This window comes from Bos taurus, chromosome 4 (genome assembly GCF_002263795.3).
Source record: "Bos taurus isolate L1 Dominette 01449 registration number 42190680 breed Hereford chromosome 4, ARS-UCD2.0, whole genome shotgun sequence".
NCBI lineage: Eukaryota > Metazoa > Chordata > Mammalia > Artiodactyla > Bovidae > Bos > Bos taurus.
This window is the reverse complement of record NC_037331.1, coordinates 61427585-61447697: the sequence shown is the minus strand read 5'-3', so window position 1 is coordinate 61447697 and position 20113 is coordinate 61427585. Positions and strand designations below refer to the sequence as shown.

The following is a 20113-nucleotide window of genomic DNA, read 5'->3' as shown; positions in this document are numbered from 1 at the left end:
AACCTGGAATCATCAAAATGAAAGGGATAACTCATGAGAAGTTCAATGTTTTCCCAAAACTTTGGACAGACTGTAAATTTCAGAGTCCATATTGCATAGAATTTAGGCCAGGGACTCTGGCACTGGGGCTGCCTTGTTTTGAATACCAACTCTGCCAGTTGCTTGGTTTTCCATCTGTAAAATAGAAATATTAATAAAGATACCCACCCCCTAGGATTGTTGTGAGGATTAAATCAGTTAATATCTGCAAAGCACTTAGAACAATACACATTTGATGTGTGGATCTATTATCAGTAACATTTCATAATGATGTGTACATGTGTGTGGGTAGTCTCTTCAATTGAGACCGACTCTTTGCGACCCTATGGACTGTAGCCCACCAGGCTCCTCTGTGCATGGGATTCTCCAGGCAAAGATACTGGAGTGGGTTGCCCATGCCCTCCTCCAGATCTTCCCAACCCAGGAATCAAACCAGCGTCTCTGATACCTCCTGCCTTGGCAGGCGCGTTCTTTACCACTAGCGCCACCTGCTGATCACAAAAAGCAGGGGCGAGGCTGGATAGGCTCCAAACCAGTTTACTTGATTTGTAAAAGAAAATGTTTTCCTTTCTGGCTTACTTCACTCTGTGTGATAGGCTCCAGTTTCATCCACCTCATTAGAACTGATTCAAATGTATTCTTTTTAATGGCTGAGTAATATTCCATCGTGTATATGTACCACAGCTTTCTTATCCATTCATCTGCTGATGGACATCTAGGTTGCTTCCATGTCCTGGCTATTACAAACAGTGCTGCGATGAACATTGGGGTACACGTGTCTCTTTCCCTTCTGGTTTCCTCAGTGTGTATGCCCAGCAGTGGGATTGCTGGGTCATATGGCAGTTCTATTTCCAGTTTTTCAAGGAATCTCCACACTGTTCTCCATAGTGGCTGAACTAATTTGCATTCCCACCAACCGTGTAAGAGGGTTCCCTTTTCTCCACACCCTCTCCAGCATTTATTGCTTGTAGACTTTTGGATAGTAGCCATTCTGACTGGCATGAAATGGTACCTCATTGTGGTTTTGATTTGCATTTCTCTGATAATGAGTGATGTTGAGCATCTTTTCATGTGTTTGTTAGCCATCTGTATGTCTTCTTTGGAAAAATGTCTATTTAGTTCTTTGGCCCACTTTTTGATTGGGTCTTTTATTTTTCTGGGATTGAGCTGCAGGAGTTGCTTATATATTTTTGAGATTAATTCTTTGTCCGTTGCTTCACTTGCTATTATTTTCTCCCATTCTGAAGGCTGTCTTTTCACCTTGCTTATAGTTTCCTTTGTTGTGCAGAAGCTTTTAATTTTAATTAGGTCTCATTTGTTTATTTTTGCTTTTATTTCCAATATTCCGGGAGGTGGGTCATAGAGGATCCTGCTGTGGTTTATGTCAGAGAGAGTTTTGCCTATGTTTTCCTCTAGGAGTTTAATAGTTTCTGGTCTTATGTTTAGATCTTTAATCCATTTTGAGTTTATTTTTGTGTATGGTGTTAGAAAGTGTTCTAGTTTCATTCTTTCACAAGTGGTTGACCAGTCTTTCCAGCACCACTTGTTAAAAAGATTGTCTTATCTCCATTGTATATTCTTGCCTCCTTTGTCAAAGATAAGGTGATCCTATTATACAGAGTGAAGTAAGCCAGAAAGAAAAACACAATACAGTATACTAACGCATATATATGGAATTTAGAAAGAAGGTAACGATGGCCCTATATGCGAGACAGCAAAAGAGACACAGATGTATTTAACAGTCTTTTGGACTCTGTGGGAGAGGGCGAGGGTGGGATGGTATGGGAGAATGGCATTGAAACATGTACAATATCATATGTGAAACGAATCGCCAGTCCAGGTTTGATGCAGGATACAGGGTGCTCAGGGCTGGTGCACTGGGATGACCCAGAGGGATGGGATGGGGAGGGAGGTGGGAGGGGGGTTCAGGATGGGGAACATGTATACACCCGTGGTGGATTCAAGTCAATGTATGGCAAAACCAATACAATATTGTAAAGTAAAAACAATTAATTAATTAATTAAAAAATAGAATAAACTGCTCAACCTGAAAAAAAAAATGCACCAAGATGCACCACAACTGAAAAATATCTATTTATGGAGAAAACTATTAATTTGTGGTAAAACCGTCCTTCTAAAACACCATTTTGTCTTACTGGTTTACTTTCACAGCTTGAACACTCTAATACTTGGTATATAATGAGATATTAAATAAATATTGCTGATGAAAAAAAAGAAAATGTTACACGTTCCACATTTCTCATCCTTTTGAATGTTACTACTCTATCTCTTGTGTTTTCCGCAAAACACACAGACACACATATTCTATCTTCAGATACTTATAATTTGATGCCTCTTGACTAAGCTAGCTTCCTGGTCCATCACTGCTGCTGCTGCTGCTGCTGCTAAGTCATTTCAGTCGTGTCCGACTCTTCGCGACCCCATGGACTGCAGCCCACCAGGCTCCTCCGCCCATGGGATTTTCCAGGCAAGAGTACTGGGGTAGGGTGCCATCGCCTTCACTAAGCGAGTGCAAAGCCTTTCTGAGTGGCAAAATGCCCGAGTGACTGCATACCCTCTTACTCTATCAATGCTTCTTACCCTTGAGTCTGCTTTGGATAACAAGCACACCCGTTTTCTGTTGGTTAATACTTGCATGAGAAGTCTTTTTCCATCTTTTTACTTTCAACCTTACTTTCAGCTATCCTTACATTGTACTTAAGGCATGTTGTTTTCAAGTCTTGTAGAATTGGGTTTTGTTCTCCTTGTAGTTGATTTCTAATCTCATCATAAAAAAAAATTCAGAGTAATGATAGTAAAGATGATCCAATACAGATCAAGAAGATACAAGAAACACTAAACACACCAATATTTGCATTATAGGGGTCCAAAAAGGAGAATAGAGAGGAAAAAGGACCTGAGAAAATATTTAAAGATACAATGGCTGAAAATCTTGCTAAGGTGGGACGTGGAACGGTCACCCTAGTCCAGAAAGTGCAGAATCGCAGGCAAGACAAACCCAAGGAGGAACACGCTGATACACATGGTGCTCGCCAGCTTCTCTCATTGCTCAGTAAAGAATCCGACTGCAGTGCAGGAGACCCGGGCTCGATTCCTGGGTCAGGAAGATGCCCTGGAGAAGAAAATGGCAACCCACTCCAGCATTCTTTCCTGGAGAATTCCATGGACAGAGGAGCCCACCCGGCCACAGTCCATGGACCGAGTCAGACACGACTTATCGACTAAACCACCACAAAGACAAAAAATATTAAAATCAACAAGAGAGAAGCGACAAATAACATACAAAGGAATCCCCAGGTTTTAAGTTGTAATATTTAGTCCATTTATGCTCGATGTATTGCTACATTTGGATTTAAATCTACCTTCCTGGTTTTTTGTTTTCTGTTTGCTCCCAACTACTTTTTTGTTCTCCATTCTTGCCTTCATTTGAATTTAAATTTCATATTCCTTTTCTACTGTCCTGTTAGTTTTACATTCTTTTATTGGTTTTAAAAAATATCATAGAAATTAAAGCACACACCCTGATTTATTCATTTCTCATATAAATTAGTGTCTTGATCATTTCCAAGACAATTCAAGGACCTCAGGATACTCAGTCCTATTTACCTCCCATCAGAGTTATATGCTATTTTTGTCATGTATTTTAATTCTTTATACATGTAAGACCCCATAAAGCATAAATGGATTATTTTATGGCAATATCCTTTTAGATTTATGCACGGATTTACCTTTCCAATGCTTTTCTGTTTTTTTCTGCACCTCCAAACTGTGATATGTGATAATTTCCCTTCTGTCCAAAAACCCATTAGTATTTTCCTTTAGTACTTTCCAGTGGTGCCAAATTCTGTTTTCATTTGCCTGAAAATGTCTTTCAAAGGATATTTTTGCTGCACATTATCTTCCATATTGGCCGTTATTTTCTATAAGCTCTTTGAAAATATCACTTACTAGGCATACTTACTGTTTGTTGCTCCTTTGAAAATGAGCTACATTTTCCTCTGGCTACTTTTAAAGTTTGTTTCTCAGCAGTTTTACTCTGTAGTAATTTGTCATGATTTTCTTTGTATTTATTCTGCTTGGAAGCCAATAATATTTCTACCATCTGTGGCTCAGTGTCTTTCATCAATTTTGAAAAATTCTTAGCCATTATCTCTTCAAGTGTTGTCTGCCCTATTCTCCTACAGCATCATTCTGAATAAATTTTTTAACTTTTGGTTCACTAATTCTCTCTTAAACTGTGACTATCAAAGCCATCTACTGATTTCTTGATTTCAGTCATATTATTTTTAAGTTCTAGAAATTTTATTTTTATATAATTTCCAGTTGTCTTCTGAAGTTTCTCCATCTTGTCATGTAAATCCTTTAACATTTTGATCACAGTTATTATAAGGTCTCTATCAGATAATGCTAAATGTATTAATTTTCTGAGGTTTATCTGTTTCATTTTCTCCTTTTTGGTCAAATCTTAATGTGTTTGTATTGCTAGTTATTGTTTTATTGGGATTAACAGACTTTGAACAATTATAGAGACAATTTGAGAAACTGCATGATGTTACCTTTCTTCAGAGGGGTTTATTTTTGCTTCTGACTGTCCACTAGGGTTGGGGCCAGTTGCCTCATTCAGTTAGGGACTGAGACCACTTGAGGCTGGGCTTCAATCCTTGTGCATATAGAATCAATTTCCAGTTCTCCTTCACTCAAGGGGTAGGCCTTTGGGGATCCAATAAATAAAAGCCCAGTACATTTAAAGGACATTTCTTCTTGGTGCAGTCAGAACTCTAATTTTTGTTTCCTATGAGTCTACCAAAAATTTTGCTGTTTCTCTCACTTGTTCTTGAATTATAAGGTGCTTCTAAGAGTAAAACGTGGCACCAAACATAGGTCTCATCTGTGTGGAGTATTGGCCCCTGCTTTCTTGATAGCTCTCTGATACTTTAATATATCCTAACTTTTCTAGTTTTCTCAGCAGAGGGGTTGGGGTAAAACAAGCTAATCACCCATTACTGGAAGCTGAAGTCTCTACGTGCTTTATTTGAAAAATTACTTTTAGAAAATTCAAGTTCTGAGGTAAAATAGACTTGATTCTGTCACTTACTAGCTATATGACTTGAAGTGAGCTATTTAATGAGTCTTCGTTACCTTATCTGAAAAATGGAACTAACAATAGCACTTACCTTGAGTTGCTTTATTTTTTCAATGCAGGTATAGTATTTAGCACAAAGCCAGAAATATAACAAATGTTCAGATGTTAGTAATAACAATTTTTAAAACATTATAATGGTTTTTATTAATTATATAAATTAACACACAATGACAGCCTTTCTCCATGCACCCTCTGTGAGGAATGGTAAATGGTAAAGATGCTATATAGATCTTAATTTTTCCAACTTTCCTATGGCTTGGGAATAGCTGAGCAAAATGGACCACACCATTTCACTGCACCACATGAAATAGTTTATGTAACCATCAATATTTTCACTTTGGAAAAGAGAGCAATTGGAGTAAAAGAGCTACAATGTAGCAGCAGGATCAAAGTTAGCTTTGGCAAGAAGGCTCTTGAAACTAGCACCCTATACTGGGGCCTCCAGGGCTTATCCCCCAAGTGTGATGTGAGACAGTAACCACTGAGATGTGCTCTGGAAGGAGTCAGATCTACTGTCCTCCCTATTTGGGCTGAGGCCCCATGATGCTGGGAAAAGCCTTCCACTTACTAAGACTCTTGGACAGTCGAGAAGCTCCAGGTGCTTTTGGAATAGGAACCCTAGTTATTCTTGGCTCTTTTTATAAGAAAAACTTTTATTTCAAAGATGCCATGGTATTTTAATTTAAAAAGGCTCGCATTGTTCCCCAACACTTTTATTCAAGAAGTATCATTATTCTTTGTTTTTACATGTCTTATTTAAATGTTCTTAAATGCTACTCTGTATTATACACTTAAACATCTGTTGACAGTAGACTTCATGGTAAACGTTCTTATCATAATTTTTCAAATTCAAAAAAAAATTAATGTTTAAATATTAAAACAACCAAACTATCATTTATGTGTAAGATATAAGTGAAGTGAAAGTCACTCAGTCATGTCCGACTCTGCGACCCCATGGACTGTAGCCCACCAGGTTCCTCTGTCCATGGAATCCTCCAGGCAAGAACACTGGAGTGGGTTGCCATTCCCTTTTCCAGGCGATCTTCCCAACCCAGGAATCAAACCCAGGTCTTTTGTATTGCAGGGGACTCTTTACCATCCGAGTCACCAGGGAAGCCCAAGAATACTGGAGTGGGTAGCCTATCTCTTATGCAGGGGATCTTCCTGACCCAGGAATTGAATTGCAGGCAGCTTCTTTACCAGCTGAGTTTCCCGGGAAGCCCTTGTAAGATATAAATACAATATATATGCTTTATACCCACCATGCAGCCAGTTTCCCAGGTTGCAGTGAGTGTGTGATGCCATGTTGAGGGGTGAGTCAGCTAGCCACATCAAGACTCTCAGGAAAGATCAGTAGTTGGGAATACCACATTCCATCCATCAACATAATTCCAGATACAACGGGCCTCAGGGTCTAATATACACCAGACGTACAGAGAGCAGACATACAGAGCAGCACACCTTAGTCTCTTCTCAGTGAAGCAAAAAACGCCACGGGGTCTACACTAATGAGGCTCCAAATTTGGCCTTGCCTCCCCTACTTTGAAAAGCCAAATTTCCATAGGGATGATGCAGCCAGAGGAACTAGTTAGAATGATGATAGATGGTAACATCAAACTATGGTGAAAATATTTCCAATTCTTCAGCCCTCAGGATCACTCTTTCCTTTTACCAAGCTATTAAAAACCAACGCTTTCACCCATACTGCTTGACCTGGTGCCTCAAATGGAAAGAATCTGAGGAGACCCAGAATCTCCTCAGATGGTAAAGAATGAGGGAGACCCAGTTTTGATCCCCAGGTCAGGAAGATCCCCTGGAAAAGGGAATGGCTACCCACTCCAGTATTCCTACCTGGGAAACCCCATGGACAGAGGAGCCTGGCGGGCTAGAGTCCATGGGGTCGTGAAGAGTCAGACACGACTGAGCCACTAACACTAGACTAGACGTAGAAAGTCTAGCCCTGGGAAGTATTTCAATCCCATCCTGACTGTTGCTAGTCACCACTTAGCCTAGAGACCAGTATCTGGGCTTCTGTGTGGCTCTTTTTCCATCTGGAAACTGTCTCCATGCTACAACTGCCTTCTAAGCACCATCTGGCCCCAGCATGGACACAGCTCCTCCCTTAATCATCCAAAACATAGCTGACACTGGGCTGTAGTTTCTGACAAAGACTTACTGGAAGTAAGACTAATATGAAGGAATTAACAATGTAGGGAAAATAATTAACATACAGTAGTATAATACATTTCACTTTTATTAGAATGCTTAGCTACAGCCTTTCACAGGGGGTCAACGAACAGAATCCTTCTCCTTAGGGCCCAACCTGCAGTTAGGATGCAGAGACCTGCTCATTTCCTTCAGATAGGTGTCCCCCACAATAATGCTCCCCTCTATGAATTCTGTGGCTCCAGTTCTCCCCTGTCCAACTCCTAAATGAAAAGACGAGATTGAGACTGCTCAATCTCATAATTACATCTGCTTTCATACTCTACCCATCAACTCTATTTTTAGGATCTGACCTATGGAACATTTCTTTCAGCTCTGACAGTTTATTTATTTAGTTCCCAGGTTAAAATCCACATGCTCCCTCTGGATGCAATGATTGTACAGCCTTGAAACAAGCCATCCCTAATCATGAACCCAAACAGTGTACAAATGTACCATAGTTCACCCTGGTCAACAGCCATCATATACTACTGTAACTGTACTATATATACGTTTATAATACATTTCACATAAGATAAAGTTCTTCCATAATAAGTTCTACTATCTGCATTTATTCCATTTTAGTTAGCTACCCTATAAGAGACTTACTCCTTTCTTAAGAAAAATCAAATTGACTTTCACAGGGATTTTTAAATAAAGAGGTGGCGACTGCAGCCATGAAATTAAAAGATGCTTACTCCTTGGAAGGAAAGTTATGACCAATCTAGATAGCATATTCAAAAGCAGAGACATTACTTTGCCAACAAAGGTCCGTTTAGTCAAGGCTATGGTTTTTCCTGTGGTCATGTATGGATGTGAGAGTTGGACTGTGAAGAAGGCTGAGCGCCGAAGATTGGTGCTTTTGAACTGTGGTGTTGGAGAAGACTCTTGAGAGTCCCTTGGACTACAAGGAGATCCAACCAGTCCATTCTGAAGGAGATCAGCCCTGGGATTTCTTTGGAGGGAATGATACTGAAGCTGAAACTCCAGTACTTTGGCCACCTCATGCGAAGAGTTGACTCACTGGAAAAGACTCTGATGCTGGGAGGGATTGGGAGCAGGAGGAGAAGGGGATGACAGAGGATGAGATGGCTGGATGGCATCACTGACTCGATGGACGTGAGTCTGGGTGAACTCCAGGAGTTGGTGATGGACAGGGAGGCCTGGCGTGCTGCGATTCATGGGGTTGCGAAGAGTCGGACATGACTGAGTGACTGAACTGACTGAACTGAAAGAGGTTTTAGACTCCCTGAGAACTAGAAGATATCCTTCTGGAATAAAAAGAGGTGAAAATGACCTTGAAGACTTCAGCAACCCCAGAACTACTGAAATTTACATAGATTTTTGTATAGAGACAGTATAATATGGAAGAGTTTAAATAAATATACCACAAGACAGTTTTACCATAATTGACCTTTTATTTTAAAAAAATTACAGGGAGTGATTTCCAGAATCTTATTTTATAAAAGTACTGCCTATATCAAACATTTTATATCACTATTAATTCCATTGAAGAGCTGCCTTTTTTTTTTAAGGTACTAATTCCAATTGATGGGATACATGCCCTTAAAATAGAAAGTTTCCATTTATTCAAATGTCAAAATGAAGATTATTGAGAAGTTTATTGCTTTATGGCTGGGTAGAATGCTACTAGCACATTTTAGGTAATTAATATTCTTCATTAAAAACTATGAGGTCATTCTGTTTAAAACTTTTAGGACAAGTCACAGAAAATAGATATATTTATTCAAATTATACATTGAAGGGCTGGGCTATAAGCTATAGACATTTATATGTGAAGCAGCTCTTTAAAGAAATAAGACACACAAGTCTGTCTTGATATAATATACATAATGAAATTAACAAAACCTGGAAGACCAATATTGTTATGCTATGTTCTGTTAGAATCTTAAAAAAAAAAAAATCACATATTTAGTAGTCTATTTGTGCTTAAAATATTCATATGCATGAGAAGTTTAAAGAAAAAACACCTCTGTACATGATGATGAAAAGAAAGTAATAAATTTTTTGAAATTGCACTGTTATTTAAAACACTTTCCTAAATTCAGACCCTCCTTTGCAGCTGGCACAGTTTTTCAAGTCTAATTGGCAACCTGGGGAGGCCCCTCTGGTATAAGTGAAGTAAAGAATGTGGTGATAAAAGACCAGGCTGACGCCATTAATCCAGGCCTTTGAATCGCACTGGCATCTTCACCTGCATCTTCTCCACTCTCATCTTCAAGCCCATCATCCATAAGACGCTCCTTTCAAACAAAACAAGAAACATATTCCTAAGTGATCTTAACAGCTACCATGAACTCATTACAGAAAAGGAGAGAGTTAAATTCTTCCCAAAGAAGGAATATGAGTATATAATAAGGAAGTAGAACTATCTGGTCATTAGAGATCTTCCTCAAGTCCAAAACTGATAAACTCCTCCTTGTTCAAGTTCAAAGGAATAACTGCCAGTTTAATGCAATAATTTCTCACTGTGAGCATAACTTTCTTTCTAGGCTATTTTTAGGAAGAATGATGTTAGTTCTTTCCACTTAATTCTAATATATGACTGACTCAGTATTATAGGTTCTCTGGGATTAAACCACACATTAACATGTTAACTTTTCTTCAATACTATGAAATACCCAGGATTCTTTTATTATATTGGTCTCATACAGTGCTGAAGAAACACCTATATTTAAGTATATGAAAACTTCATAAGCATACCATTTCTTCAAGTTCTAGATTGTTTGCATTCTGTACATCATTGTTAACTTCAGCATTATTGTTGGGAGCCTGGTGCTGAACTCCTTCTTGCCTAAAAGGAAACCATCCAGCTTGGTGTCTGCTCAGTAAAATAAACAGAAAAGAAAATAAGTCACAACTGTTTTTACTCGTAACACTATGAAATATTAGTGTCCTATAACAGCAAAATGATTAGAACATTTTCATTCATGGGTTGAACTATGATAAATGAAAAAACCAAATTTCCTTCTTCAGGTCAAGAACTACCCCTCTCAAAGCAATGACAGGAAAACAGGAATCAATTTAAAGTCTATCCTAAGCTAGTAAGACATATCAGGAGTCATAAAATCATTTTTTGATATTTTTCAAAATGAAATTCAACAAGGTATTTGTTTGCTTCTTAAGAAAAAAGGGGAGCAAGGGACAGTGAGTCTACTTATGAAAAAAAATCTGACCTATATCCAACAGACTTACTATTGATAACTATAATTAATTAAAAAGAAACTCCTCTCCAAGACTTCATCATATACTCAAGTTCTAAATGATTACTAGAGCATACCTAACTGAACTAACAATTTTTATAAGTAGTAAAGGGAAAAAATCTGCTTCTAGACAATTCTCATAAACATTCTTACAAAACATAACTTGCTTTGCTCTTGATGCTAGGTATCTGAAGCCCAACATTCATATTCCTTCACTCAACATTCACAACAGACTACCACGTGCCAGATTCCATGCTTAACAGTTTTAGAAAGTAATTATAATGAATGAACATCACTCACAAATAAACCAGTAGCATGGCTCCCATTACCATGATAAACCGACTAAAAGAAGAATAGAAGTATACAATGCTAAGGAGAATTGCAGCTCGTGAGAACGTGTACATCCAGTCTAGCCAGTCTCGATTGAAGTCTTCTTCATTCAGCACTGGACCTCCCTGTGCATTCATTTGAACATTTTCATTCATGGGTCGATTTTCTTGGGCCACTAGGTTTGGAGCTGGTGGGGGTTCTTCTCCAGGCACATGTGCCAAATTTAGAGGCTGTGTAGCAGCAGGCTGGGCTGGGTTAGCATTTGATGTGGCCTGAGCTGAAACTGCAGCTTGACTGAAATAGTCACCAAAATAAATATTAAAAAGAAAAAGAAAAACATTTATCATACTACATTATATTTTTCAGAACTTCCTGGGAAGCCATATGTATTTTTCATAAACCATACATGAAATATCACAACTCCTATACCACATTTCCTAGGTAAGTATAATTCCCAGTGCAAAAGTAGAGCCAAGATGGATGGTAGTTCAGGAAAGGATGTTCTCCCAGCCTGGTAGTCTAGGACAGCAAGGGGAGACATGGAAGAGATTAAAAATGGCCATGTTATCACTCTTTCTTTCACTAAATTATAAGGCTGTGACCAAATCTTTCTCCAAAACTTTTCCCTAATTGCCTCTTTTGTTCTTCTACATAGGATAAATACTGATTGCCTGCCCCCCACACACTCACCACTTCTCCCTTCAGACCCATGTTTGAAAAGATTTGTCTAAATAAGTACATTAATCATTACCCTGTGTGTACACTCTCAGTAATAAATGATTTGTATTGGTATTTTCAAATATTAACTAGGTCCCAGATAACAATCCCTCAATCCCAATCCTGACTTTTGAGAACTCCACCTGGAGAACACTGGTGTAGATCCTTGTCAAGTTACAAAGATGTGTGGTCCTGAAGTTTGCTTATAATTTGACTGCTTAAGAGTCAGAATAAATTTTCCTGTAAAAGACTACCAGTAAAGTGATAATATATCTGAAATTTGCTTTGAATTATTCAGCAAAGAGGGGAAAGTTGTAGAATCAGACAGTCATGAATTGATAAATGTTTAAAAGCTGGGGGGTGAGAACAGAGGGGTTCATTTTATTTATTCTGTCTTATATATGTTGAATTTTCTCTACAAGAAAGTTTTAAAATCAAGATAGCAAAATGAAATAGAAGTTTTCCATGGTACAAAAGCTTATTTAAGCCAGTATGCTGATACACTGTATCTATAGTGAAAGTCACTCAGTCATGTCCCATGGACAATACAATCCATGGAATTCTCCAAGTCAGAATACTGGAGTGGGTAGCTGTTTCCTTCTCCAGGGGATATTCCCAACCCAGGGATTGAACCCAGGTCTCCCTCATTGCAGGCAGATTCTTTACCAGCTGAGCCACAAGGGAAGCCCCATATTCATTTCCAGAATACTTTCTACCTCATGGACATTCTGATTCATAAGTGAGTTATTTCATTAAAGGTGAAAACTTGAGTCTCTGAAGTCAAATGATGTACATAAGATTATATGATTCAGTACCTATCTACAATAAGCCCCACTTATCTTACACAGTTTCGGTGATGCTGTAAACAAGACAAGAGGTGTAAAAATAAGGTGTAACACTAAGGCTTCCCCAGGTGGTGCTAGTGTTACAGCCCAATAAGAGACGGGTTCAATCCCTGGGTCAGGAAGATCCTCTGGAGAAGGGCATGGCAACCCTCTCCAGTATTCTTGCCTGGAGAATCCCATGGACAGAGGAACCTGGCGGGCTACAGCACACAGGGTCACAAAGAATCGGACATGACCAAAGAGACTAATTATAATAACGACTACCGTGACAACAGGTAAGGTATAAAGAGCCTGCCTGGAGCCAAGATATTACTCAGGAGAGCATTAGGATATGAAGTTAATAAAGCAGGTTAGCTTTATGGGGTAAGGTATAGAGGAAGAATCAGAGAAGGCAATGGCACCCCACTCCAGTACTCTTGCCTGGAAAATCCCATGGATGGAGGAGCCTGGTAGGCTGCAGTCCATGGGGTCGCTAAGAGTCGGACACGACAGCGACTTCACTTTCACTTTTCCCTTTCATGCATTGGAGAAGGAAATGGCAACCCACTCCAGTGTTCTTGCCTTGAGAATCCCAGGGACGGGGGAGCCTCGTGGGCTGCTGTCTATGGGGATGCACAGTCAGACACAACTGAAGCGACTCAGCAGCAGCATAGAGGAAGAATAAGGATACAGACTTCACACTGTAGGCAAGAGGGCCATCTGTATTTTAGGGAATGGAGAATGATGGACTCAATTATGTGTTAAGTTAACCTGGCAAGTAGTACAATGAAATACAGTCAAGAGCCTAAAAGGAGGAGAAGTGATTGCATTAAAGTGGGTCTAATATTAGAAATATCTAAGCAAAACATCAGAAGTAAAATATAGGAAGGGAAGGACAGAAGCTAGAAACAACATACTGATTCATCTTGGTAAGTTGTTGAGTTCAGGGATAACAGAAGCTAGAATCAAAGCTGATTAATGTTAAGGGCTTGGAGGATGATTAAGAAGAGACAGTATCACTGACAAGTTAAGAAGGAGAATGCACGTAACAAGATGATGCAGTCGAAGTTCAGACCTAACTGAATTTAAAGGAAAGGCAAATTTCTCTATGGAATTCTCCAACAATTAAGTGGAGGCACAAGAGATGAAGAACTGGGAGCCATCACACAGAGCTAACAACTAAGGCCACAGAAAAAGGAAAACCAAGAGGACTAGCCTGGGGCTAAATCCTATCTTCCCTACCAGACTGTGTATCGCAAGGCACATGGTAAGTATACAAATACTTAACTGAACAAGGAATGTTACCATTTAGAAAAAGGGGAAAAAACAGGCTATCAAAGAATACAAAATGAGTAATCAGAAAGAGAAAAAGAATGAACAGGATAACAGAATCACAGAAACAAGGAGAGGAGAACACTAAAGAGAAGCTAGAAATGTTAAATGAATACATAGGAAGCCCAGCGCAAAGAAAACCAAGAAACTATTCCATGCTAAGGATGTTTCACGCTGATCAGAAGCAAAACTTACTAAAATACAGAAAAGTCCAGAAGGCATATTAGCCACAAGGGAACCCGACATTAATATGAGCCTCCCTGATGTATGATTCTTTCTATTCCCTTTTTTAGTTGACATCCTATCTTCACACAGATTTGTTGCCTTCCAGTGAAACTTTCCTACGTTTTCTCCTCTTAAATAGATAAAATGTTCTCTTAAAGAAAGCACCTGAATACTGCCAAATATAATTAAGGAAGAGAGGAAGAAGCAGAGAATAGGTTTAGTTGATGTGAACAGGATGTGTATGTACCCTTTTTCCTTTAACCAAATAATTTAAAATAATTTTTAAAAACAAATCATATACATCAGTAAATGAAATCTCAAATCAACTTACTTAGGATGAAAAAGAAAATAAAGCAAATAACACCATGTGTAAAAAAATCAACACAAACTGACTTACTATTGCATATAATACTGATGAGCATACATCTGTTGCCACCACAGCATCTGCAGTGGGTTGAAAGCGGGATACACCGGGAATCCAGCCGGAACAGCCTGCCCGGGAAGCTGGTTGTCTACATTTCTGCAATAGAGTAATAAGAAAATGTCTTTTAATGCTCCAGAAGAAGTTGAAAGCATTTCTCTACATTTTTATTTCTGAACTATGTCATCCGTTGACAAAACATACTAAAACTCACTGAAAAAAAATACTTATGTTCAACATTCCTCAAGTAAGACACTGTGTATGTGTGTTAGTCACTCAGTCGTGTCCCACTCTTTGCAGCCCCATGGACTGTAGCTCTCCAGGCTCCTCTGTCCATGGGATTCTCCAGGCAAGAACACTGGAGTGGGTTGCCATTCCCTTCTCCAGATCTTCCTGACCCAGGAATCAAACCGAGGTCTCCTGCATTGCAGGTAGACTCTTTATCATCCAAGCCACAAGGAAAGTCCCAAGTAAGACATTATGGCTTATCTAAGATGATCCTGATCCCACATATACAGAACAACTAACATCACAGCCTAGAATCAGACTACTACATGAGTAAGAAACAAACTTCTATGATGTTAAGATTCTAAAATTTTTAGTTATGTTGTTAATTGTTAGTCAATTGTCAAACTGTTTTATAAAAGTGATTTAATAAATATCACATTTTCCATATAAGCTTAAGTAAAAATAAATAAAATTTAAAAGTTGAACTTTGGGCTTCCATGATGACATAGAAGTAAAGAATCTGCCTGCCAATGCAGGAGACATGGGTTCTACCCTTGATCCAGGAGAATCCCACATGCCACGGAGCAGCGAAGCCAATATGCCACAATTACTGAGCCTGTGCTCCAGAACCCGGGAGCTGCAAATACTGAAACCCACTTACCCTAGAGCCTGTGCTCTGCAACAAGAGAAGCCACCACAGCAAGAAGCCAGCACATGATAACTAGAGCAGCTCCCACTTGCTGGACCTAAAGAAAAGCTCACACAGCAACAAAGACCCAGCACAGCCAAAAATAAATAAAATTATTTTTTTTAAGCTGAACTTTTTAATATTTAATCAGGCCCTAGATCTAACTACCAGTTTACAGTCAATCTATGAAAACAGAGGAAAATATTAATGATACCACATGGATGCAGTGAGCTGAATCTAGATTACTATGGGAAATTAGAACATAGAACAACAGAAAAAGCATAAAGTAAAAAAAGATAGGGATAGGGATTAGATTAAAAGAGCCTTAAGAAACAAAATTACTCAACCAAAGGCAGTAAGTCAATCTCTGAAACTGATCCGATCAAAACCACCATAAAAAGACATTTGGGACAATCAGGGAAAATGGAACACGAATTGAGTAATAAATGATATTAAAGAATTTTTAATTCTGTTGCGTGTTCTAATAGTATTGTGATTCTTATAGTCCTTATCTGTTACAGATATACAGTATTTACAGATGAAGGGATATGACGTCTAGGATTACTTTAAAAATACTCCAGCCCAAGAGAAAAAAAAAGAGGAACAAGGGAAGGGTTGAACAGCTGTTGTCTATTAACTGTTGCTGAAGCTGGATGTTAGGTAAAATCCTTATAATAGAGATTCATTAGTATGCTTTTAAAGTTAAGAATGATAAAGGAGAGGAGATGAACTGGAAACTTCAACAATCAGAAACAAATTCTTTCAAAGAAAACCTGCATGGAATCCCACTTTATTTCCAGAATATGCTTTTTCAAGACTCTCCACACTACTCTGTTCTCCCTTGCTGAACTTCCCTTAAAATCAGCCCCAATGTTACCAGCTATGAAGCTCTCCCACCTCCTGCAAGCACACCCTCCTCCAGGCTCCTGAAGAATTTTGTCAAAACCATAGAAGCACATCAGTGAATGGCAATTTATTTGCCGATCTGACCTGCTTCCACTGAGGGCAACTACATAATTCATTTTCCTATCTTCAGTGCCCAGCTACCACAAATTCTAAGTAAACTTTTCCTGAAGAAAGCCACATGATCCTTATATGACAAATTGGCTTATTCAGTCAGATTGCTTCAAATCTGACCAACAGGTCTGACTAGAGAAAAGTTTTAAATGGGAAAGTAGAGGGGAGAGAACCACCATTATAAATGAAATCAAAATACAAGTGGTAACACAGAAAAATATACTGAAACAAATGATAAAATATTCACTTCAACAAGACAGTTAACACAGACTTTCCAGTCAGATGTGGATTTGAATTCTAGTCCTGATACTGACTACTGAAGTAAGGCAGGCTATGTACCTTTTAGCCTCCTTCTCCTCGTTCATAAATCGGGAGAGAACAGTACCTGGGCCACAGAGTTGGTATAAAGTTCAATGAAATAAAGCATGTATAAGTGCTTAATACAATGCCAAGCTTATGCTAAGTAATAATTAATACTAAATAATAATTAATACTCAATAGTATCAATTAGTAATATTCTTTTACTTAAAGAACTGTCACAAATGAACTTTTTAAAATACCAACATGCCAACAAATAAGCACTTCACAAAACAGAATAAAAAGAATGTCTCTTTATCATGTCTAAATTAAAACAAGGACATTCCAACTTATTGCTCTAGGAAGTATGAATTTGTAATGGTATGGTGAATCAGGCTCTCAACAACAGTTACTGAAAGATAAACTATAGCTTTTCTTTTTATGGCTGAATAGTGTTCCACTGTGTATAAATGCACCCCAAGTTCTTTATCCATTTTCTACCTAGGGACACTTGGGTTGTTTCCTTATTATGGTTATTATAAATAATGCTGCACTGAACATGTGGGTACATCTGTCTCTTCAAATTAAGTATTTTCATTTTCTTCAGATACTTAGAACTGGACCTGATGGATCACATGGTAGTTCTGTTATTAATTTTTTTAGGAAACTCCATAATGTTTCCCATAGTGGATGCCCCAATTTACATTGCCAACAACAGTACACAAGGGTTCCCTTTTCTCCACAATCCTGACCAACACTTAGTAGTTGTTGTCTTTTTAATAATAGCCATTCTGACAGGTGTGAGGTAGTGCCTCACTGTGTTTTTGACCTGCCTTGGTCTGATGATTAGTGACGTTGGGCATATTTTCATATAACTGCTGGCCATCTGTATGCCTTCTTGAAAGAAAGTCTATTCAGGTGCTCTGCCTACTTTTAAACTGGATTATTTGGTTTTCTGCTATTGTGTGCGTTCTTTGTATATTTTGTATATAACCCCTTATCAGGCATATGATTTGTAAATACTTTATCCTATTTAGTGGGTTGCCTTTTCATTTTGTTGATGATTTCCTTTACTGTACAAAAGCTTTTTAGTCTAATGTAATTCCATTTATTTAGTTTTGCTTTTGTTGTCAAATCTAAAAAATCATCACCAAGTCCAGTGTCAAGGAGCTTTATATTATTCTAGGATTTTAATGGTTTCAAGCCTTACATTCAAATCAAATTCATTCTGAGTTAACTTTTTCTGTTTTGGCCATGCTGTGTGGCTTGCAGAATCTTAGTTTCCTAATCAGGGATTGAACCTGCACCCTCACCAGTGAAAGTACCTAGTCCTAACCACTGGACTGCCAGGGAATTCCTATTTTGAGTTAATTTTACGTAGGATATAAAATAGTAGTCTAGCTTAATTTTGTTGCAGTTTTCCCAACACCAAGTATTGAAGAGACTGTCATTTCCTCATTGTAGTCTTGCTTCTTGTCATAAATTAATTGATTATGTATGTATGGGTTTATTTCTGGGTTCTCTATTCTGTTCCACTAGTCTGTTTTTATGCCAATACCATATTGTTTTAATTATTATCACTCCATAGTATAGTTTGAAATCAGGGAGTGTGATGCCTTTAGCTTTGTTCTTCTTTCTCAAGACTGCTATAGCTATCTAGGATCTTGTGGTTCTGTACAACTTTTAGAACTGTTCACTTTTGTGAAAAATATTTGGAATTTTGATAGAGACCGACTGAAGATTGCTTTGAGTAGTATGGACATTTTAACAGCATTAATTCTTCTAACTCGTAAGCATGGAATATCTTTTCATTTATTTGTGTCTTCAATTTCTTTCATCATTATCTTCTAGTTCTCAGTGCATAGGCCTTTCAGGTCCTTAGCTAAACTGATTGCTAATACAAACTTTAAATGTTGTAGATCTATATTTGATCTGGAAATATGTCCAGACTACATTCTGCTTTTTAAAAAGGTTTATAAAATAAAACAGTATGATGTTTCTATTTTAAAAATATACTTAGAAAAGTATTTAGAAGGAAACTACAAAAATGTTAGTAATAGTTATCTCTGGGTGGTGGGTTATAAGCAGTTTTGCTATTAAAAAATCAGATGATAGAAGAGTACAGTGAGTAGGTTTTCAGTTTTATTAATTATAAAACAAGGCTGCTACTATTTCAGGCAGGGAAATTAAGTGTACAAAACAGTGGGCAATTTGTTATGAACCAGTGAGCAGTTTTTAGAGTTAAATAAACATGACAGCGTAACACACTGAGTCCAAAACAGTCAGTCAAGATTCATAAATGTGACATTATAAATGGACAGCCAAGGTGCTGATGCACATGTTCTGTTTGGTCTTCTCATTGTTTCCTCAAGAGCTTAATGGGCAAATAATCACCTGCATTAGGATTTCTTGAAAAGCTAGGTTCCCAGAATGCTGTTAAGTTGGCAGAGTCCTAAACACTACCCCAAACCTAGTGATTCAAAAACTCAGGGAACAGTGATCAGAATTTAGCCATTTTAAAGACAGAGTACTAACCTACATGGTGGGAAACACATGTGACTAGCTAAATATAAGCTGTGCTGGAGTCTAAAAATGATGTGGAGAGATTATATTTTGTTGGTGAATTCTTCAAGATCACTAAATTACTGCTCTTGCACAAGTAAGGCAAGGCTGTATTAAATAAAATTTTACTTAAAGACGGATGTAAAGTCTTCATTAGTAAAAGATTACAACTATAAGATTAGGTTAAATCACATCCATTGTTAAGCCAAATAACCTACTTATTGAACTTTCACTTAAACTGCTTTGTAAATCACAAAGTGCTCTTTCCAAATACAGATTTATTTTCCAGCACCCGGTACTGGCATTCATTCAGATGTTTCAGTGTGTCAGACTCACAAATGCCTATAAATATATTTGCTGAATGAACATACAGCATTCATTTATAAGTATGAATGAATTTATAAATAATTGCTAACATATCACTTAACTCTTTACATACATGAACTCTTAATCCACACAGAAATCCTATACAATAACTACTATTATCTGCAGATCATGAGCAAACTGAAGCAAAGAAGAGAAGAGACTTGCCCAAGCTAGTCAGTGGACAGGGCTAGGATTCAAAGCAAGGTAGGCTGACTCCTGAATCTGTACATCCACTAAGCTGTACTGCCCTCCTGATTTAAAACTAAACATTATTTAAGGATTTTACCTCTCTTCATCTTAATACTCATTTTTAGCAAAATAAACACTATTTCAAATTTTTCTAATCTGTTTTATATACTTCTAAGAGCTAAATGCCTTTGCTCCAAAGTCTGTTGATTTTCTCAACAGACTAGTTTAAAGAAATTATTAATCTGTTTCCAAGATATCCATGGTCTTATTCTGAAAACATGCAAC

The 20113-nt window shown here is 37.9% G+C and overlaps 1 protein-coding gene across 3 annotated transcripts in view; it reads right to left on the bottom strand.

The window, feature by feature from the left end:
• Positions 1 to 8806: 8806 nt before the first annotated feature.
• HERPUD2 (HERPUD family member 2) overlaps positions 8807 to 20113 on the bottom strand; it is a 36051-nt gene continuing 24744 nt past the window's right edge. For 2 of the 3 annotated variants that reach the window (XM_015469395.3, XM_010804258.4), the window contains 4 exons: positions 14458 to 14580; positions 10933 to 11256; positions 10133 to 10250; positions 8807 to 9672 (listed from right to left, as the gene is read on the bottom strand). In XM_015469395.3, coding sequence (XP_015324881.1) covers positions 9511 to 9672; positions 10133 to 10250; positions 10933 to 11256; positions 14458 to 14580 — 727 coding nt within the window. In that variant the 3' untranslated portion in view covers positions 8807 to 9510. 3 annotated transcript variants of the gene reach the window in all.